The sequence below is a fragment of the Heloderma suspectum genome, chromosome 2, assembly GCF_057233095.1.
Source record: "Heloderma suspectum isolate Gila_16-S chromosome 2, 16-S_ref, whole genome shotgun sequence".
Taxonomy (NCBI): Eukaryota; Metazoa; Chordata; class Lepidosauria; order Squamata; family Helodermatidae; genus Heloderma; species Heloderma suspectum.
The window spans coordinates 287165983-287187247 of record NC_139459.1 but is presented as its reverse complement, the minus strand read 5'-3'; the positions used below and the strand labels follow the sequence as shown (position 1 = coordinate 287187247).

The 21265-nt window shown below is 43.6% G+C and overlaps 1 protein-coding gene across 2 annotated transcripts in view; it reads right to left on the bottom strand.

Moving 5' to 3' along the window:
* STAB1 (stabilin 1) overlaps nt 1-20827 on the bottom strand; it is a 165614-nt gene extending 144787 nt beyond the window's left edge. For both annotated transcript variants that reach the window (XM_084839737.1, XM_084839739.1), the window contains exons 1-6: nt 20580-20827; nt 17306-17436; nt 11401-11516; nt 10672-10757; nt 3410-3479; nt 3148-3243 (exon numbers count right to left, since the gene is read on the bottom strand). In XM_084839737.1, the coding sequence (XP_084695863.1) occupies nt 3148-3243; nt 3410-3479; nt 10672-10757; nt 11401-11516; nt 17306-17436; nt 20580-20654 (574 nt within the window). In that variant the 5' untranslated portion in view covers nt 20655-20827. The remainder of the gene's footprint in view (nt 1-3147; nt 3244-3409; nt 3480-10671; nt 10758-11400; nt 11517-17305; nt 17437-20579) is intronic.
* Between the last annotated feature and the right edge of the window lie 438 nt (nt 20828-21265).

The following is a 21265-nucleotide window of genomic DNA, read 5'->3' as shown; positions in this document are numbered from 1 at the left end:
GCTTTCTTGTTGGTTTTCTAAAATTTATGTAATAAATTCAATTATTTGTTTGTCAAAAATTGGTAGGGGCAGAGAAATGGAGGGCACCCCCCCCCCAGCACCCCCTGGCTATGGGTCTGCCTGGCATCAAGGGTAGGCATAGCTGGTCACCTGCGAGGAGCCCACACCCCAGCAAGAACTGGACTTTCTCTTCCTCTTCCCCATTGCAACCTGCTGGTTCACCTACCCCTCGCTCTGGCCCAGACAACGGCGGTGGTGAGGAGGTGGAGCAGGAGATGCCTCGGCCTACTTGCTCGCTGGCTCTCTGCCTGTCAAGCAAGTAAGTGGTAGCAATGATGCGGAAGAGGAGGAGGAGCCATAGCAGCTGGTGACAATGGCCGTGAGAAGGTACACTCACTGAGGGAGAAGGCCCATTGAGGGTGCCTTTCCCAAGGGACCTCAAAAACCTGGAACTGGCACTGCCCTCCATAGGGAAATTCAAAGGTGAAATCAGCCCCATGGAAATACATTTGCCTTTCTTTGTCTTCCTGGGGATAGCAAAGAGGCAACACTGGCCAGGGATTGCCAGGTGTGGGCCTCATCCCCCCCCACCTGAAAGCTGTTTGGGTGAGTTTTAGGATCCTGATAAGTTTTAGTTCGCTAATGTCTGTGTTCATTTTTTTTTAAAGCAACTGTTTCTGAACTTCTCTCTGCTTGGTTCTTTAATAAATATATTGAATTGGAAACTGGAGCTGATTTCCTTCACTTGCCTAGATTGAGAGTTGGCTTTCCCTATGCGCTTGACTTCTTGGCGAAACATGCTAACCTGATTTTTAAGTAGTTAAAGGAAGCTCAAGAACCAGGGCCTACCCTCTTCCATATAGATAAGCCTGCATTCTCACATGAGATATTTTTAATACACAGGAGTGGTGGCGGCACAACCACTGAGGAACGTAGGCACAGGGTGTTTTGCAGGTTGTCCAGCCTTGCCGGGTCGGAAGTGCAAACATACTCGTTTGTCACAGCAATGTTCCTCACAATTCCAGTCGAGGATTATTCGATCCCTAATTAATAGGGGCCCTAATTAATATGAATGGAGGTCCGTAACATTGTTCAGGAGGCAGCAACTCAATCCATCCCAAAGAAAAAGAAATGCAAGAAAGCAAAGTGGCTGTCTGATGAGGCTTTACAAGTAGCTGAGAAAAGAAGGGAAGCAAAAAGCAAGGGAGAAAGGGGAAGATATATCCAACTGAATGCAGAGTTCCAGAGAATAGCAAGGAGAGACAAGAAGGCCTTCTTAAATGAACAATGCAAAGAAATCAAGGAAAACAACAGAATGGGAAAGACTAGAAATCTCTTCAAGAAAATCGGAGATCTCAAGGGAACGTTTTGTGCAAAGACGGGCACGATAAAGGGCAAAGAAGGCAGGGACCTAACAGAAGCAGATGAGATTAAGAAGAGGTGGCAAGAATACACAGAAGAACTATACAGGAAAGATCTTAATGCCCCTGATAGCCATGATAGTGCGGTCACTGAACTTGAGCCGGACATCCTAGAGAGTGAAGTCAAGAGGGCCTTAGGAAGCGTTAGTAACAACAAAGCTAGCGGAGATGACAGTATTCCAGCTGAGCTATTTAAAATCCTAAAAGATGCTGCTGTTAAAGTGCTGCACTCAATATGCCAACAAATGTGGAACACTCAACAGTGGCCACAAGACTGGAAAAGGTCAGTTTACATTCCAGTTCCAAAGAAGGGCAACGCCAAAGAGTGTTCAAACTACCGTACAATTGCGCTCATTTCACATGCCAGCAAGGTTATGCTCAAAATCCTACAAGCTAGGCTTCAGCAGTATGCGAACCGAGAACTACAGGAAGTACAAGCTGGGTTTCGAAGAGGCAGAGAAACTAGAGATCAAATCGCTAACTTTCGCTGGATCATGGAGAAAGCAAGAGAATTCCAGAAAAACGTCTATTTCTGCTTCATTGACAACACTAAAGCCTTTGATTGTGTGGATCACAACAAACTGTGGCAAATTCTGAAAGAGATGGGGGTACCAGACCACCTTACCTGTCTCCTGAGAAACCTGTACGAGGGTCAAGAAGCAACAGTAAGAACCGGACATGGAACAAACGATTGGTTCAAAATTGGGAAAGGAGTACGACAAGGCTGTATATTGTCGCCCTGATAATTTAACTTATATGCAGAGTACATCAGGAGAAACGCCGGGTTGGATGAATCACAGGTCGGAATTAAGATTGCTGGGAGAATTATCAACAACCTCAGATACGCAGACGATACCACCCTAATGGCAGAAAGCGAAGAGGATCTAAAGAGCCTCTTGTTGAGGGTGAAAGTGGAGAGTGCAAAAGCTGGTTTGAAACTCAACATTAAAAAAACGAAGATCATGGCATCTGGCCCCATCACTTCCTGGCATATGGGAGGGGAAGAAATGGAAGCAGTGACAGATTATTTTCTTGGGCTCCAAGATCACCGCAGACGGTGACTGTAGCCATGAAGTTAAAAGACGCTTGTTCCTTGGGAGGAAAGCTATGGCAAACCTAGACAGCATAGTAAGAAGCAGAGACATCACCTTGCTGACAAAGGTCCGAATAATCAAAGCTATGGTTTTCCCAGTAGTAACATATGGCTGTGAGAGCTGGACTATAAGGAAGGCTGAGCGCCGAAGAATTGATGCTTTTGAACTGTGGTGCTGGAGAAGACTCTTACGAGTCCCCTGGACTGCCAGGAGGTCAAATCAGTCAGTCCTAAAGGAAATCAACCCTGAGTGCTCATTGGAAGGACAGATACTGAAGCTGAAGCTCAAATATTTTGGCCACCTAATATGAAGAGAAAACTCTCTGGAAAAGACCCTGATGCTGGGAAAGACTGAAGGCAAAAGGAGAAGAGGACGGCAGAGGATGAGATGGCTAGATAGCATCACTGATGCAATGAATATGGACTTGAGCACGCTCCGGGAGAGAGCGCAGGACAGGAAGGCCTGGCGTGCTATGGTCCATGGGGTGACGAAGAGTCGGACACGACTGAACGACTGAACAACAACAACCCCTGATATAGCACAGACTACACTAGCTTTTCCCAAGACACATCCATTGAAATCAGCATGTTTCGGGCATCTTGTGGGAAGGGAAACGTAAAAAGTATATATACCTTGGTCACACTTTGGGCCAGTGTAGCCAGCATAGCAGGTACAGCTTCCATCACCAGAGGGTCCATGGTTGCAGATCCCATGCTGACACTCACAGACTATGGGAGAAAAAACAAAATCCACGCACTTGGCACGGTCCTAGCAAAGTGTATTGCAATCATTGCCCCTGTTGATCTCCGCAGCCCGCTCCTATAGTTGAGAACTGGCCACTCAGTAGAGTTAAATTATTTAACTTCCAGAAGATCTTTTGCTTGAGAAGCTTACCCGATTGACAACCAGGGCCAAAATGAGTCTCATCGTGGCAATCTTGGCATGCGTAGCCACCATATTTCTCCTGAAGGAATAAAAAAGAGAAGCTTCTTACAACAGCACTTCTGTGACCATTTACAAGGTGATCAGCCTCACTTGCCATGCAAATGTGATGAGTAAACATCATCTTGGGTTGACTGTATAACATCAAAAGTAACTGAGAGAGTCTATCCATACACATTGTCAGTCACCTGATTGCACCCTTGGTGATGCCAAAATTGTGGCATATAGTTTGTTTTTCCAAGGAAGGTACTATTATTAGCCGGCTTTTCTTGTGACAAACAATTGATTATGACTAGAGACAGGGAAGACAGTTTTTCCTCAAGGCAATGTAAATCACCAAGAGAACATTCAATCAGGCATTCAATCAATTTCACATAATTAGATTATGTTAAATATCTATACCAAGGTACATAATACTAATTGCTCGATATAACCATTAAAATATGCTGCAATTCACAACTAAGGGTACAAATCCTATGCATGTTTAGACAGAAAAAAGTCCTACAATTCCCAGCATTCTCCAGCCAGCACAGCTGGCTGGGGAATGCTGGGAGTTGTAGGACCTTTTCTTCTGAACATGCCTAGGATTGTGCCTTAAGGCTGCAATCTTATACCCACTTACCTGAGAATAAGGGGATTTCTACACCAGCCTAAAATCCTGCATTTAAAACTGGGCTTTCCACTTCCGTTTACATCATGACTTTCTATATCATTTGTACTGCATTCGGATGCTAACTAGAAGTTAATCACATACACAAAACATCACATAAATGGTATTTTTTATTTTAAAACCTGCATTTATTTTGGTCTCTCTCTATATGCATGCTAAGACACTGATCAAGGTCATTTACTTACAGAGCACAGGAAACTCTTCAGGAGGAAGGACTATTAATTACTGGGCAGAACAGTGATTTTCCATGCAATGGGAATTAAATGCACATGTCATTTGGTTTTTAGAGTCATAAGATATTCTTAATTTGAGAACTGAACAATTTGCAGAGTTTAGGCAGGCAAAAGGCATAAAATGGAAGTACAAGAAGCCCCCTTCCCTGGTGGACTCACTGAATTGTCCCAATGAGAGACAATATGGCTTCTCCAGAGCCAGGGGCTGGGTCCCAATCCCACTAGAACAACTTGCTTGTCGTTATGGGTCCCAATCCCACTATCAGGCCATTATAATAAACATAGTACATGGTCTATTCTGTCCTATTTATACCACTTGACCTAACTCCCCATGGTTCCTATTTTACATAGAGCAACAGCCTTTAGATCAGTGGGAAGTATCCTATTTGACACTAGTCAATGGCTTTCTTCACACAGAGCTTTTATCCTGAGATTGAGATTGCTCCTTCACAGAAGTTTGCGGGCTCGTTACATGACACTGTGATCCTCCAAGGCATCTCCTGCACTAAATGCCCTTTGGTCTGTTTTTAAATAGATCGCAGATACTGAACTGTTAAATTACCCCGTTGTGTTCCACTTGAGTTCCCTCTGTGAAAAGAGGAAAAGTGGCAAGAAGAGGAGCGAGATCAATGAAAGAGAATGGAAGACTCAGCTGTGGGGAGAAGGAGGGGGAAGGGGGTGGGGGGAAAGGAAGCGGGTGAAAAAGGGAGTCCTTGTGATCCTGCATTTAAAACAGAAGCAGAAAGCCCCATTTTAAATGCAGGATTTGGGGCTGGTGTAGAAATGCCCAATAGCTTGCTGGTGTGACGGGTTTCCCTGGGAAAAACATTGCACCAGCAAATGCTATTGACATTGCGCTGGAGGCCGCTTACGCTAGTGCAATGTAAGTTACATTAGTGCTCATGGTGAATAGGGTAGTGCCCAGTGCGTTTGATCTTGGGTCACGTGTTCGACAGAGTGCCCAGGATTTAGCCGTAACAGGCTGTAAGTATAGTCTTTGCTTTAATGTGTTTGTATTAAATTCTGATTTCATTTTAAACTAAGGCTTTTTTAAAAAACACACGCGCACACACAAATCTTTTAAAAATGAGCTATGTTTATCCACCCTGAGGGAATTCTTTTATGAATGGGACAGTCCCCAAGCTAGTCCCCATGGGCTAGTCCCCCAGCTTTGCCATGCTCTTAGAGCCAGCTACCTATACACTGGAGTGGATCATTTCTCTTGCATTTTATTCTCTCTGTTGTTTTTATGATGTTGAGAGCTGCCTTGAGCAACTCTGGAAAGGCAGGATGAAAATGTTTTAAATAAATAAATAAACAAACCAACAAATAAATAAAGTTTGCATTGTAAGGGGGGGGAGGGGAAAGGGAAATCTTGCCTATGAAACTAGTTTTTTCCTGAAGCAAGCAGAAACAGACAACTTATGTTCCTCTAGGAGGAAGTACATTTTTGTTCCCTCGCAAATAAAAGATGATTCATATGATCCATTTCAGGCTTGTTTTCAGATTTAACATTTCCAATCTGAGCTGATTCTTTGGAAGTGCATGCAATCCACCAAGGCCATCCTGGAAATTTTTGCTCACAGTCTGTCTGATCAGGCAACAAGTTTATACCATGCAGAAGTTCAAACTGTGATAGCAAGGGGAAAAGTCAGTCTGATGTGAAGAGAACCCTAACTGTGAGTCATGTTTAGCCATTGCTCTTTGGGCTGCAAGACAGATGTCGATATGAGTATCTGTTGTGTGAAAATGAAGTGGCAATACTTTTCAAATAGTGTGGAGATGCCGTGCCATAAAGATGGAGGCAAACTATTTCCCTTTGCCACTGTGAGAGGGACAAATACCCATGAGTTTAGTTACTAATATGTGTATTAGGTGAAGTTTCCTAGCTGTAATAGTACATATATGATGTAATAAGGTAAGCAGAGAAGTTGTGGAATGCAATAACTGTTTCTAAAGGACGTTTTAAGAGAGACTAGGCATATGGAACCAATTACCTATGGAGGTGGTGGGCTCTCCCACACTGGAGGCATTCAACACGAGGCTGGACAGCCATCTGTCAGGGATGCTTTGACTTGGATTCCTGCATTGAGCAGGGGGTGGGACTCAAAGAGGGGATTTAAGAGAGAACGGGGCACACATTTCTGACATTTCCTTCTTTGCAAGCTCTTCTCAAAAACCAAAAGCATTCTGTCTTATGAAAATCTCCCCCATACAAAAAATTCCTACACTATCTTTGAAATGTCACTTAGAGTGCAATCCTATGCATGTTTAGACAGAAAAAGTCCTACAGAGTTGCCACTGTGTCGACATCACCGAGGGCACATTCCCCTGAGAAGTGGTCTTTTTATCTGGGCTGTTAGTTGTGTGTTCTCCTGGTTGAAAGCAAGGAGTGTCCAAGGGTGCAGAGGTGATGGTTTTCAGCCCAGGCTCTGGCAACAGCAGAGTTTGGGGGACAGTAGGTGAGGGCTTTGCTTCACACCTTATATGCTGGGTGGGTGGGGTTTTAGGAGGGTGTTCTTGCTTGGGGTACTGTCTGCAGAATTTTATTGAGTCAGTGATCCTTTATTCTCTGGCACAGGTTCCTAGTGGCATGCTGGCCCCTCTCACCTGGTGGTGGTGTTGCTAAATGCCAGGTCAATTCATAATAAGATCTCATTAATCTGTGACTTGAATAGGAACTGACTGAACCTGAGACATTGAGAGACCTGGGTGGGATATTGAACTGGCTCAGATCTGCCCCCCTGGGCACTCAATGCAGCATCAGCCCAGGTTAGAGGGTCAGAAGGGTGATGTCACGGTGGGCCATATAAAAATACCATCTTGATTACCAGAAAAGCCCTCCAGACCAGGGCAGGCTTTGAGGTCCTATACCTGGTGTTTGGCCAATGAGGCAGATTGTGCATACGCCCTCCTGCCCAACAGGCTCCCTGACCAAGCTGGCTGAGGTGATCTCAGGCATGGTGTTGGAAAATGTCAATACTCATGCCAAGGTGGCCTTGACTGAGCTAGCTCAGGCCTCCATGGCCTCCATGATAACCATGGGGCTGTCTCAATTTTGTCATTAGGCCAACACATAGGGCAGGGAACGCCCTCAATTTAGTTTTTGCCTCAGTGTATGAGAAGGTAGATTGGATATTTGGGGCAGGAGAAGGTGTTGAAGTTACCCCATTGTCATGGTTGGACCACTATCTGGTAAACTTGGTTTCATGGCATCAGTCTCTGCCTGCAGGGGTGGGAGACCCATTAAGACAGTCCCTCCCTGGAGATGGTGATGGATTCCCAAATGCCCTGGGGAAATTTCCAGTAGCCAGAGCTGCGGATTGTCTCAAAGTTCCAGTTGCGCTATGGAATAGCGAGACATGACAGGCAATCAACACAATCGCTCCTGCTTGCCCAGGTACAGGAACTGGGGGGTGCTGTCTGTTCTAGATGAGCTTGCTCTCCTTCAGCAAGAAGAGGTACATAGTTTTAGGGTGCTCCTGAATTTATCATTGTCATTAGATATCCAAGGCTAGATCGACACTACTGCTTTATAGCAGTACTGAAGTCCACTGATAACTGTTGGGGGACTTTACACATTTGATATACCACTTTTGTAGTGTTATTTCCTGCTTTTTATTCCACATTATCCAAAATACTGCAACAAATGTCATTGTGGGTCCTACGAGGTAAAAATGTGCAAGAGAGATAGAGCATTACCATGATGGGATTGTAATGATATGACACAAGGTGTAGAACTGGCCCAAGTAACTTCTGTGGTAAGGACCACCCATTACCAGCTTCAGTTGGTATGGCAATCACGCCCTTTCTTGGACAACGATAGCTTGGCCACTGGCCATGCATTAGTAACTTCAAGTTTAGATTGCTGTAATGTGCTTTATATGTGGCTACCCTTGTGCTTAGTCTGGAAGCTGCAGCTGCTGTAGACTGCAGCAGCAAGGATGCTGACTGAGAAGTCTGGTGTTGAAGGAACTGCACTGGCTGTCTATTAGATACTGAGGTTCAAGGCTTTGTTCTGGCATATAAAGCTCTGAACAACTTGAGACCAGGTTGCCTGGCAGATCGCGTTCCCCCAAACAGACCCATTCAATTGATAAGATCATTGGAGGTGGCCTTGGTGGTTGTACTGTAAACTGCAGAAGCAACCAGGCCTTCATGGTGGCACCCTCTTTGAAGAATGGCCTCTCCCCTGGGGTGCAGAAAGTGCCAACTTTGGCATGTTTTAGGTGCCAGTTAAAGACCTTCCTTTACACCCAGGCCTTCCCTGACAGATTGTGTCGCCGAGGTTGTTGATTGTTACTTCTCTGATTTTAAATGTTTTAATTGAGGATGTAAATTTTTAATTTTTAATGTTTTAACTGAGATTCTTTGTATCTTCAACACTTAAATGATTTGATTGTGGACAACTTGTATTTGAAAAGTTTATGTTTTAAACTGTTTTGAGGTGTTTTTTAGATATAGTCAAGCAATCTATTAAATAAATTAAGTCATTTAAAAAAATCTATCCGAGCTGGTTAGGCAGTGTGCTAAGAAAAAAATGTGCGTGCATGCGTGTGTGAAGAAGGCCCTACCGGTGAAACAGCCATAATTAGTATATGCATTTCCTCAGCCAAAGGAAAAGTTTTCTTTAGCTGAATAACAGGAAGGAAACCTAGGCTGGCTGGGACCATTTTTGTAAGAGGTGCTGTGGAACTGCTGTGCTGTCCAGGGGTTCTACATTGCTGTATGGTTAGCTTGGCTGAGGCATTATTTTCTAGGGGACCAGCTGTGATGACCTGGAATAAAGACCCTTTAAAATCAGCAAGGTCTGGGAAATTTTGTTCTCCAAGACTGTGCAACTTCACTTCTTTGTCAAAACGTTCTTTACCTGCCCATTTGTCAGATGAATCCCTCGCCAATTAGCCATAGAAGGAGGAGGTACGTTTTTGTACCTGCCCCAGCCTTGTTCATTTGCAACATCTTTCACCTTGTGAAGTCAACAGTACATGATCACAGCCAGTTCCTTCCTTGAATTTTCCTGACTGTTGGGTTTACAGTCATATCACAAGAAAATACACAAACAGTGTTGAAAATGGCCCTTCATGTTTGTCCACAGGAATTTTCACAGGGGTGGGGCAAGGCTGAACAGTGGTATGTGATTGTGATTCACATGCATAGTGTGCTCTGCTACAACACACCTGTGAATTTTCCTGGCATGTGTAGTTTGTTGCTCAAGACTCACATTCGAAATAATTTAGAAGCCTACATAGAGTGGCAGAAAATCCTGGGAATTTGACAGCAATAATGCAGAAGAATACTTAGTCAACTTTCTCACAAGAGGCATCATGGACTCCAACAAAACTTTATTTGGAGGAATTTTTTAAAAAAAACACCTAAGAAGAGGAGGGGAAAAAACACAGATGCACAACACAGTACATCAGTCGTAAGAATGTCATACTGGATATTTTAATGCATCACTGCCCTTATCATAACATCGACAACTTCACAGGACTTGTTCTAAAATGATTTCCTTCATCTTGGAAACACTGGTGAACACTCTGTGGAGTCTATGGGGTGTATCTTTGACAGAGAGTGGACAAATGGGTATGCTTGATCAGGGTTTACGGTTCTGGAAGACTACTCACTTTACTTTTCACATTGTTATCAGCTACTTTTTACATCATAGTACAACTTCTGAATGACTTGAATTTTGAACTGCATGAATTTTAGAACTGAATGTCTTTTTCCCCTGTACATTGAACTGTACATTTTGTGTATGGTGGAACATGTTAAAAAAGAAGAAGCCCTGATCAGCATCAGAGTGAGAACAAGTCTACCATTTCTGGTAGATCTGGTAACTGAGCAGCAATAAGGCCTGGGCACCAGGTCTACCAAGACAGGAAGACTTGGCTTCTGAGAAATTTGTATACCAAGTCTACCCCTCTGTTGTTTCTCAGTGGGTAGGCCTGGTGACAGAACAATGTCTTTCGAGCTGCAGCTGAAACTTTCCATTCTTTCCCTGGCTTCCTTCACCTCTGTAATGGCATGGTTACTGTTGGGGGGGGGGGGGTGGCAGTCTGCTCAGCTTGCACTGCATCCCTAGGCTCTGCTTTCTAGACAGTATATAGGTACTCAGGTACCTTTGCAACAGGCTTCTTTATTACTGCAGTACATGAGAAAACACTAACCTGTGAGGACCTGCATGGCACACTGTCTCAGCTCCAAGTCCCCCACTAAGAGAGGGGGTGAGGGAGGGAGGCCCCACCCAGATTATGGCTCATCCAGGGGGCAGCTGCCCTCCCTTGTCCCCTCCAAACATCCATGCTTACCTTACAGGTGCAAGTTCCATTCTGCGTTATGCCATCTGAACAGATCCCATGGCCATTACATATGTTTGCAGATCCACCAGGGCATTCTGGCAACAAACCCCCCCGAAACAGACAAAAAGGAAAAGTCATAGGTATGTAGAAGACTAAAACCAACATCACCGTTGTCCTGTCATTGTCTCCCTTACTATATTTACTACTAGCAAATGGACCCAGCTTTGTAAGGCTTGGACTAGCCCTTAGCCTTCAAGTAAACTTATGCAGCTGCAGAGTTAGGCAAATTGTGTCCACCCTGTCTGAATGGAGCCAAGCCCACCCCTAGGCACAGCATCTGCCATGGTGTACCCCTGTAGCCTTTTGAGGGAGGGTGTGGCCATTTCATCCCTCCGAGGGGTCCTTGAAAACCATATGGGGCTATGGACAGGGGTACCAATATCTGGCCCTGGAGGGTGTGGAAAACTAGAAAGCAGCAAGAGGAAGGTGGAACCTGAAATGCAGATGGCACTGCCTGGCTGACCAGGCAAGGGCAGGAGGCCTGGCCCTTCAGGACTGATTCCAGGCGGGGCCAGTCCAGAGTTCTGCCTGCAACCTGCCCATCATAGGGGCCCATGTTTTACACTCCATTGCCTTTCGGTGCTTGAAGAGGGCTGCAAGGCTTGAGCGTTGACAGTCCCAGGTGTACCTCACCAACCCCACCCCTGACAATCTGATGCACTGAGTTTAAAGCCTTACCATAGCATTCAGAACCCCAGAATCCTGGACAGCACTGCTTCTCCACCATTTCCTTCTTACACAAGTGAGTGCAACCCGAGAAGGAAAGGGTATTCTCGCTCAGCTTTACTGTGTACCTGAAATATAAAACAACAACTCCAGAGTAGTGATCATAACAAATAACAAGCTGCTCCAAATGTCTGCTTCAGAGAAAGCCTGAAGTCAATGGAGTCTTTTATACTCCTTTTTTAACACCCCCCACACCGGGGGAAATTTGGGGGGGGGAACCAGGTGGGGGGAGGTTTAAACCTTCCCTCCCAAAGCACTATGGTCCCAAGCTGAATTGGGGCTGCACGTGCTTACACTAAGGTAAAGAAAACTATCACACATTGCTCCATTGTGAATGACTACCTCAACCTTTAGAGCATCTCTACACCAGCCTAAAGTCCTGCATTTAAAACGGGCCTTTTTGCTTCCATTTTAAATGAAGGATCACGATGGACTCCCTTTACATGTGCTTCCTTCCCCCCCTTCCCTCCCTCTTTTCCTCCTTATCTGAGTCCTCCATATATTTCATTATACAGTCACTAGATGGTGCTGTGGTCTAGCTCCTTTTATTGCAGGTTTTCGTCTTTACATGAGGGAACTCAAGTAGAACTCAAGCGCAGTAATTTGATAGGTTAGATAATGAAATTATCAAAGGTCCGTGTGAAGGAGCCCTTAGTTTGGCTCTCAGTCTCAGTCTTTGATTCTCTCTGTCTCTCTCTGTAGATATCTTCTATAACAATAAAATATGATGTCTGTCTGTCCGTCTGTCTGTCTCTCTGTCCATCCAGCTGACAATGAGAGTTGCCGTCCAACACATTTGGAGGGCACCAGGTTGGAGAAGCCTGCTCTAAATGCTTGTGTAGTCCATAAAGCTACTTTGAATACCTCTGATGACAATTTTCCTTCTGCTAGCAGACATCTAAAATGCTAGCAGAACTATAATATTTGTTCTTGTCTCAAACTTTTACTAAAACAAAGTTGGCCAAGTCTTTACTGCAGGATGCAATCTCTTACTCTGTTCCACTCCAGTGATCCCAAGAGAGGCTAGTAGCATTATGTGCCTCTTCTCGTCTGATCTCGGAAGCTAAGCAGGGTCTGCCCTGGTTAGTATTTGGATGGGAGACCGCCAGCGAATCAGGCTTCCTGCACTGAGCAAGGGGTTGGACTCGATGGTCTTGTAGGCCCCTTCCAACCCTATGATTATATGATAAGATCTGGCTTGCGGACACATGCAACCTCTGGCTGCCAGTCCACAGCAGAACAAACGAAATGAAAAACCACTCACTTAGAAAAGGGGTGGTGAATGTGTGGCCCTTTGGATGTTGTTGGACTAAACTCCCATCATCCCTCATCATTGTCCATACTGGCTGCAGTCAATGGGAGTTGGAGTCCAACAACAGATGTAGAAGCACCCAGGTCTTTGGCTGAACGGTTGTAATGTGCAGGAATTTAGGGCTAACCCATAAAGGTTTAGACTAAGTTCTTAGAATGCAGCTTCAAGGGATGCACAGAAGGAAGAATTTGGTCAGATGTAGCTTTTCCCATCATGGTGTGGCAGTGAGAGAATTTTCTCTCCCTTCAATGCAACTATCCTTTCAGGGTCTGACCTTGGTAACTTGTGTCTGGTATTTATGTGTCTGCGCTTATTTTTCCCCAGTTCATAGCATGCCCCATCCTGAAGGCTCAAGCTTGGTAACGATGTGAATTCCAAATTTCCATTAACACAGAATAAAACTCAATGTGCTCTCTATGCATGCACGTGCACACATGGACACACGTAGCCCAAACAGATTCATCTCAGGGCCAAAGTGAGAGAACATGACATGCCTCTTTGCACTGAACAGACCTGCTTTTAATTAATAATTTAAACAGACCTGTCTAGCTGAAAAAGCAGGGCAGGAGAAGCGCAGAAGGAATGATCCCCTCCGTGCTTCTCCTGCTCTGCTTTGGATAGGCAGCGGCCACCTATCTCAATAGGATTGTGCCCTAAAGCCCTAAATGGTCTGGAAAGTAAGTTCTCCCTCATGAACCTGCCTGGGCATTACAGTCTTCCTCAAAGGCCCTTCTTTGAGTTTCCCTGCCATAAGAAGTGAGGCATGCAATAACTGGAGACAGGGCCTTTTCATTTGTGGCCCCTGACTCTTTCCCCATGGAGGTTTGCTTGATACCAAGTCATACTCTTTTTATTTATTTATTTATTTATTTAATTTCTATACCGCCCAATAGCCGAAGCTCTCTGGGCGGTTCACAAAAATTAAAACCAAACACACAATAAAACAATTTAAAATATATAGAACATTAAAACTACAATATAACAATACAACTACAATAAAACCTAGCAGCAGTGCAGGAGTTTAAAATACAGATTTAAAACAGCAAAGATAAAAATTTAGAAAGCTAAAATGCCTGGGAAAATAAAAAGGTCTTCACCTGGCGCTGAAAGGAATACAATGTAGGCGCCTGGCGAACCTCACTAGGGAGCTCATTCCAGAACCGGGGTGCCATAGCAGAAAAAGCCCTCCTCCTAGTAGTCACCCGCCTCACTTCCTTTGGCAGGGGCTCACGGAGAAGGGCCGCTGACGATGATCTTAAGGTCCGGGCAGGCACATATGGGAGGAGGCGATCCTTCAGGTAACCTGCCCCAAGCCATTAAGGGCTTTAAATGTTAACACCAGCACTTTGAATCGGGCCCGGAAATGGACTGGCAGCCAGTGCAGCTGGAAAAGTACTGGCGTAATATGAGCTCGCAGGCCAGTCCCTGTTAACAATCTTGCTGCCCTATTTTGGACCAGCTGAAGTTTCCGGACCGTTTTCAAAGGCAGCCCCACGTATAACGCATTGCAGTAATCCAGATGAGAAGTTATCAGAGCATGGATAACTGTAGCTAGGCTATCTCTGTCCAGATAAGGGCGTAGTTGGTATACCAGCTGAAGCTGATAAAAAGTGCTCCGTGCCACTGAGTTCACCTGTGCCTCAAGTGACAGTTCTGGATCCAAGAGCACCCCCAAACTACGAACCTGATCCTTTAGGGGGAGTGCAACCCCCTCCAGAACAGGTTGAATATCACCTAGCCGGGCAGACAAACCACCCACTAACAGTACCTCCGTCTTGTCTGGATTGAGTTTCCGTTTATTAGCCCTCATCCAGTCCATTACCGTGCCCAGGCCCTGATTCAGAACAGCCACTGCCTCACCTGGTTTTGATGAGAAAGAGTGGTAGAGCTGGGTGTCATCTGCATATTGATGGCACCTCAGCCCACACCTCCGGATAACCTCCCCCAGCGGTTTCATGTAGATGTTAAACAGCATGGGGGATAAAATAGAGCCCTGTGGAACCCCATGGCACAATTGCCATGGCACAGAGCAGTAATCCCCCAGCACCACCTTCTGGAATTGGCCATCCAAGTAGGAGTGGAAGCACTGTAGTGCAGTGCCTCCAACTCCTAACCCAGACAACCTATCCAGAAGGATACCATGGTCGATGGTATCGAAAGCCGCTGAGAGGTTTTTTAGCACCAGGACCAAACTTTTTTATTTGACTTTTAGACTTTGGTTTTAATAGTCACTCTGCTGGCTTTGCACTGCTTTTATTGCATCAGTCAGTCACCCTGGGGAGCCTGTTGGCTGAAGAGCAAAATATTTTTTTAAAAAAACAAGCACACATAAATAAAAAAACAAAGATAGCCATTGTTGGCAATATCTTTATTAGGACCAACCAAAGTGCCACAAAAAATTGTGCAAGCTGTCAAGTTGCCCAGAACAATTCATCAGGATGAGTGATACAAAACAGGGCTTGGGGAAGAAACAAAAAATGACCAAATGTCCAAAATTAGACCAGATGTTGTGGCCATGTGGTCTGCAGTTTAGACTCAGTCTCAAAATGGAAATTACAGACTGAATGAATGACTGGTAAATGATGCAGGTATCAGATTGTAACTAGCAATGCATTCTGGGACAGAGAAGCAATGGCTGATCTCCAGAAACATAAACATAAAGGCCATCTATGACTCCACATAGGCTCCTTTGCAGGGCTTGTATACCACAAGGACTGCTGGGACATGTAGTGCACCTTTGTTCACAGAACCATGTTTGGGGGGTTCTTCCCCACAATGAATATCCTTGAAAATGATGCAACTTCTAATTTAAAATGGTGGTTTTGGCTTTCCAAATCTTGTTTTATATCATTGGACCTATTTTTTGATGTGTACTAAATTTTGTTCTTTTCCACTTTGATCACATTTTCCACTTTGGTCAGTTCTTGTCTGGATCTTCTCTCCAAATGGATGGCATTAGGTTCCCGGCATATTAAAACAGATAGGATTCCTCCCACAGTTACAGCTGTTAGAGAGGTGTGGATCCATTTTCTCATGCTAAATTGACTTTATGGGGAAATCCAGATTTAAAAATTGGTAAGAAAATCTTTTTGTGGGCACTTGGATAGATAAGTTTATTTTTACCCTGGATCAACTTGTGGGTGCTGCTGATGAATTTTGTCATTCTCGGCTCTGCATGCCAAATACCGATTTGTCTGCTATGGTTGAATGGCAATACTTGCAACTGCAACATTTGTTAGAATCTAGGTTTGGCCCTGCCGCTTTTACAGCTTCAGTCTCCTTTGCTATTGGAAGCACTTATTGAGGCCGATCAATCATGTTGATCCATGTTTATAAATACTTATTATTGGTCTTAAGCAGGAATGGAATAGGGAACTGGATTGTCCCATTTACTGGATCACTGCTTTAGCGTCTATGAATCTCAGGTTATGCCTTATTCAGCAAAAACTCTTCTGTGTCTATGGGATGCCATAACGTCTCTTTAATAAGGGTTTGTCGAAGTTAGCTAATTGCTGGAGATGTAACACAACTAATGCTTCTTTTAACCATATGTTTTGGCAATGCCCAGTAGCTTCCTCTTTTGGGGAGGAAGTTATTATACAGATAAATCTTGTATTGGAACACTCTTTAATATTGGGGTTGGACTCCATGGTCTTGTAGGCCCCTTCCAACCCTACTATTCTATGATTCATTGACGTACATGTCCTCTTAAACTTCCTGCTTCCTGAAAGTTAATGCAGGCCAAGGGACAGTGCAAATGGATTATCTGTGTCCTTTTGACTGCTAAGACTGATACTACAATGTTGGAAGGAGAAATGCTCACCTCCTACAGCGCGACAGATTGAGGACCTAACAATGCTTTCAATATTTGAACAGGTGGTATATAGAAGCCACTTGCGAATGGATACTTGCACGGATATTTGGTCTGCTTTTATTGAAGTTTATGTATAATTCTTGGAAAGCTGTATTTTCTCTCTCTCTCTCTTTCTCCCCCCCTACCCACACACGTAATTAACACATACACATACACACACATTTCATATCCATGTATTGAAATTGCTATATTCAAATCTATGTAGCTACATTTTTTTTCTTTTCCTCTTTTTTGTTTTGTTCGTAGGAATTTAATCATAAAAATTTAAAAAAAGAAACAAACATGTTAGGTGTTTGTGCATGTGTACACATAGATCTTCAGGATTCCCATTAGTGAGGATTGGGCCATCCAGAGATGGGGATAAAGCCCAAGTTTTGCCCTCATGCCAACAACATTCGAAGGCTGCTTCCCTATAGGCATGAACTGCAGCCACTGCTTTACACTGGAGAAAATAAGGGAGTGTGTTCAAGGACACCACTGGAATGGGAGCTAAAAATCTGCTCCCAGATCCTGGTGAACTCAGCCAATGAGAACCAAGCCTGGTCCTCCTATCTGCATAGACCCACCCTGCATTCTGTTTCTTGGTCCTACAGCAGAGAGCTTTAGGAGAATGACATGTAACGGGCTCAGTGTTTCACCCTGAAAGAAAAGAAGCAGCAGCAGCAACTTACCTGCACTTCCCTGGCTCCTGGGTCGCTTTTGCCCATCCATTTGGGCACCGTATTTTGGAAGATAAAACACAGGCAGTACAAGGTGTATTCTGTGTAAATGTAAACTTCCGGTCACATCGCATGGACTTTAACTAGAAAATGGGAGGACAATACACATTTATTCTTCCATTTAAGTGCATGACTCAAGTGTATGTCTCAATGAAAACAATTAAACTAAACTGAGTTTTGAGTGCTGTCCTAATTTCCCATCTCCAGTCTGGAGGAAAGCCCCAATGATGGATGTGTGTGGGATCGATGCTGATAGATCCCAAAATGATCTGTGCTTATGAAACATTTAGGCCAAGACATTTGTCTGCTAAAGCTTCTGTTTTGCTCACATACATGCATACTAAAGCTGTCAAACAGACAGATGTAGGCAACTTGACCTATCCCAGCAACATGTCACCTGAAATTGGTGGACATACAACACACAATGGACAACATATCCTGAAATTGTTAAAGGTCCACTGCAGAGAGCAGGGTAGCCCTGCCATCCACATAGTTATCTGTAGTTCATATAACTAGAGTGTAGCTGCAGTGGCTAGCGATACGTTTAATCCAAAAGCAGGCGAGAGAACCCGTACACACTTCAACAAAAATAAAAAATAAAAAATGCAACTTTGGGTTGGAGAAACAATGATCTTGCTCGGACGTAATGGCAGTATTTGGCAGCAATTTGTGGGTTAATTAACCCATGGTTTGTTCTTGGGCTGACTTGGGTTGTTTAACTCATGATCAACCCCAAGTGCCCAGGTTCGGACATCATGTTAACAACCTATGGATGTGGCATTTGTAGGTTATTGCTGGAAACGAAACGGCTCACATGCAATGTGCCTCCACCATTTGTAGGTTAATTTATTAACCCCCTAATTGCTGCCAAACACCGCCATTATGTCTGAACAGCCCCAGTGTGTGTGTGTGTGTGTGTGTGCGCGCTCTTTTGCCATGCCTGCTGTTTTTCTCATCAAAATTGCCCCCGTCCCCTGTGGCAATTCAACATTTATGTTAGCCCTTGGGTAAAATTCCAAATTTCCCATTGCTATAGCTGCTTTCCTTTGAAGAAAAATACATTGGGGCTCTGTTATACAAGTTTTCATGTCACATATCCCTGGGAATTCTAGTTCTTAACCAAACGACATACAACACTGTGTTAATGAATGACATTAGAACGCAAGGACTTTCTGACTGGTTAAGACTAACCAGGTCAGCATTCTATCAAGTTCAACATTCTATTTCCAACTGTGCCCAATCATATCCCACTTTTTAACAACTGCAAGGTCCGGGTAAACCTTCATATTCCATTTGATGTGCAATATATTGATGAGGCATATAAACATGTGTTCCCAGTGAAAACAAAGGAAGCATGTACGCATGCCAAGGATATACAAATCACCGTTGGATCAGACCGATTGTTCATCTAGCCCAGTTTCCCAATTCTGACAGTGGCCAGATCCAGAAAAAAATGCTAATACTTCAGTAATCCACTCCATGTTATTGATTCATAACTTCAGTAAACAGACAGGATAACGGAGTTCTGGACATAATTCTTCTCAATACTGGGCAAAAGACAATGACATATCTGTCTTTTGCAAATTTGTCACCTCTTTCTTTGAGCCCAGTATGTCATGATTATTGACAAAATCCAATGATCTGAATCAGATGTTAATTTGTGTGGGATATCAGCTTCCTTTTATTTACTAGAAATGGGCAGCTTTATTTTTCTCTCATTGTTTGCTGATCTGCAGCTAGCAACTTTCAGTTCTGGAGGTACTATTAGGTGCATTTGTAAAGCAATTTTGGGAGAAAGGAACATTTGTCTTTTAGTTGCTATTTATACTTGATTGGTCTTGAGCTATGTGTATTATACAATAACATTTTAGAAGTGTGTGATATGTAAAAAAAGAAAGAGAAATATATAGCATCTCCATTTCACAATGGACAGGCTAAACTTTCTGCTTTGTACACATACATGCACACAAAGGCAGTCCGTTGATTTTCATGTTTACAGAAACAGCAAGTCATTATCTATTCCTGCATCTTATAATTTTGTATGAACTCAGATTTAAGGTGCTTTCTCCCCCAGAATCAATACTAAGGAAAATGCATTTTTATATATGTCTCTCTGTTCTATCTATCTATCTATCTATCTGTCCATTCATGCACAAATGGTTGGCACCAAATGAAAGAAATCTGAATAAATTTTAATCATATTTTAACTCAATCAATAAAATCTTCATAAATGTATGTGCAAATTTAATATAGTTTTGAAGGCTAGAAAGGCATATTGTATTTTTAGTATGGCAGAAGATAGATCTGGTGATCTGCAGGAGATCAGAAAGGATTTTTGACTCCCTTGTTCTGACTTTAACAATAGTAGCAACAGAATTACTTTTCCTCACCCCAAATTATACTCCTGAAATGAGAAAAGCTTGGGGTAACCAGGAGTGGATTTTTACATGGAACGACTGTGAGATCTATTCAGTTCTGGTACTCAAAACAAATTCCTGGGCTCAGGAGACTTCTTGAATTCTAATTGTGTGTCTTTTGCGCCAGGCTCTAGTTGGTAGATCTCAGGGTTCAAGTGAAAAACCAAATAGATCCTACAAGCCTGAAGTCTGCCCAGCCCTGGATTAGATGGCACATGTAAATGTGACAGCATGAACCATCTTATGAGAAGCATTTTCTCCTATGAGAGAGAGTAGGGCAAGGGAGAATGCCTCTACTAAGATGGTACCTGCTTCCGGCCATCTGCCGTTTCTATAAATACTCATAATAAAATTATTAAGATATTCTAAACAGATTGCCCAATTAATTTGAATCAAAGGTTCCTAATCAATCTGCTTAATAGAGTAAACATTGCAGCCTTATACTCAGTTATACAGTTCATTTCTTATGTTCTTATTATTTGTGCACACCGCTTTAAAATCATTAGACGCAAGCGGTTTATAAATACTCGTAAATAAACAAATACAGCAAAAAAACCACCCCAAATACAGCAGCCATAAAGCCTGATTGCACAGAGGTGATTTAAGGGTTTCAAAACGGAAGTAAAACTGTGGAGGAATATTAGAGCCATTCAAAACATGCGGTTGCCTATTTAACATGCGGGCCGATCCTGTGCTTGTTCACTGGGAAGCAAAGCACGCTGCCCCGCTGAACTTCAACGGAGCCGGCTCAGAAGTTCTGCCCGCGTCTACGGCTGCAGCTTTCAACGCTCAGAAACTGGAAAACTTACCTGTTGGCTGTGTCCTGCCGACGGAGAAGCCAAGCAGGCTACTAACAAGCAAAAGAGCACGCCCGGCGCTTCCATCGTCACGTCTTTGCAGGAGAGACCTCTGCGCTTGAGGGGGGATGTGGAGTATGCCGTCGAAGTCAGACAATACCGCCTACTAAGGATGGGATCCAAGAAACCCAGAAGTTAAACGAGAACAGAGAAAAAGCATTTGCATGCTGTGAATCTGCTGAATTGTCAGCAGATCTTGCAAAAGGGGAAAAAAGCGCAGAGGGACAAAAGCGGCCCTGAGAAAGAAAAAGGAAAAAGTTTACTCAAAACAGGAACATCGATAGATTTCCTCTCCCCTATCAGTCCCAAACAGACGGAAGGAAATCCTCCATTTTTCCATCGGCAGGGAATGGAGTATTCTAATCATTTATTTAACTGCGAGGTAAAGCTGATGGGTTTAATATTGCTAGATTTAATATTGATCCAGGTGGTAAACTCATATGGTGCTATCCTTAAGTCTTTCAGGGTTTTGTGAACTGTCATTTAACAGCCACTCGTTGTTTGAAGTAGAAAACAGCAAATTATTTACCATATTTGAGAAAGTGTCTCCTATAAGTGGGTGGTTATTTTTATTTTTAAAATGTAAGGGATCATTCTCATAAAAATATTAATTCAGCATTCTACTAAAATACTTTATT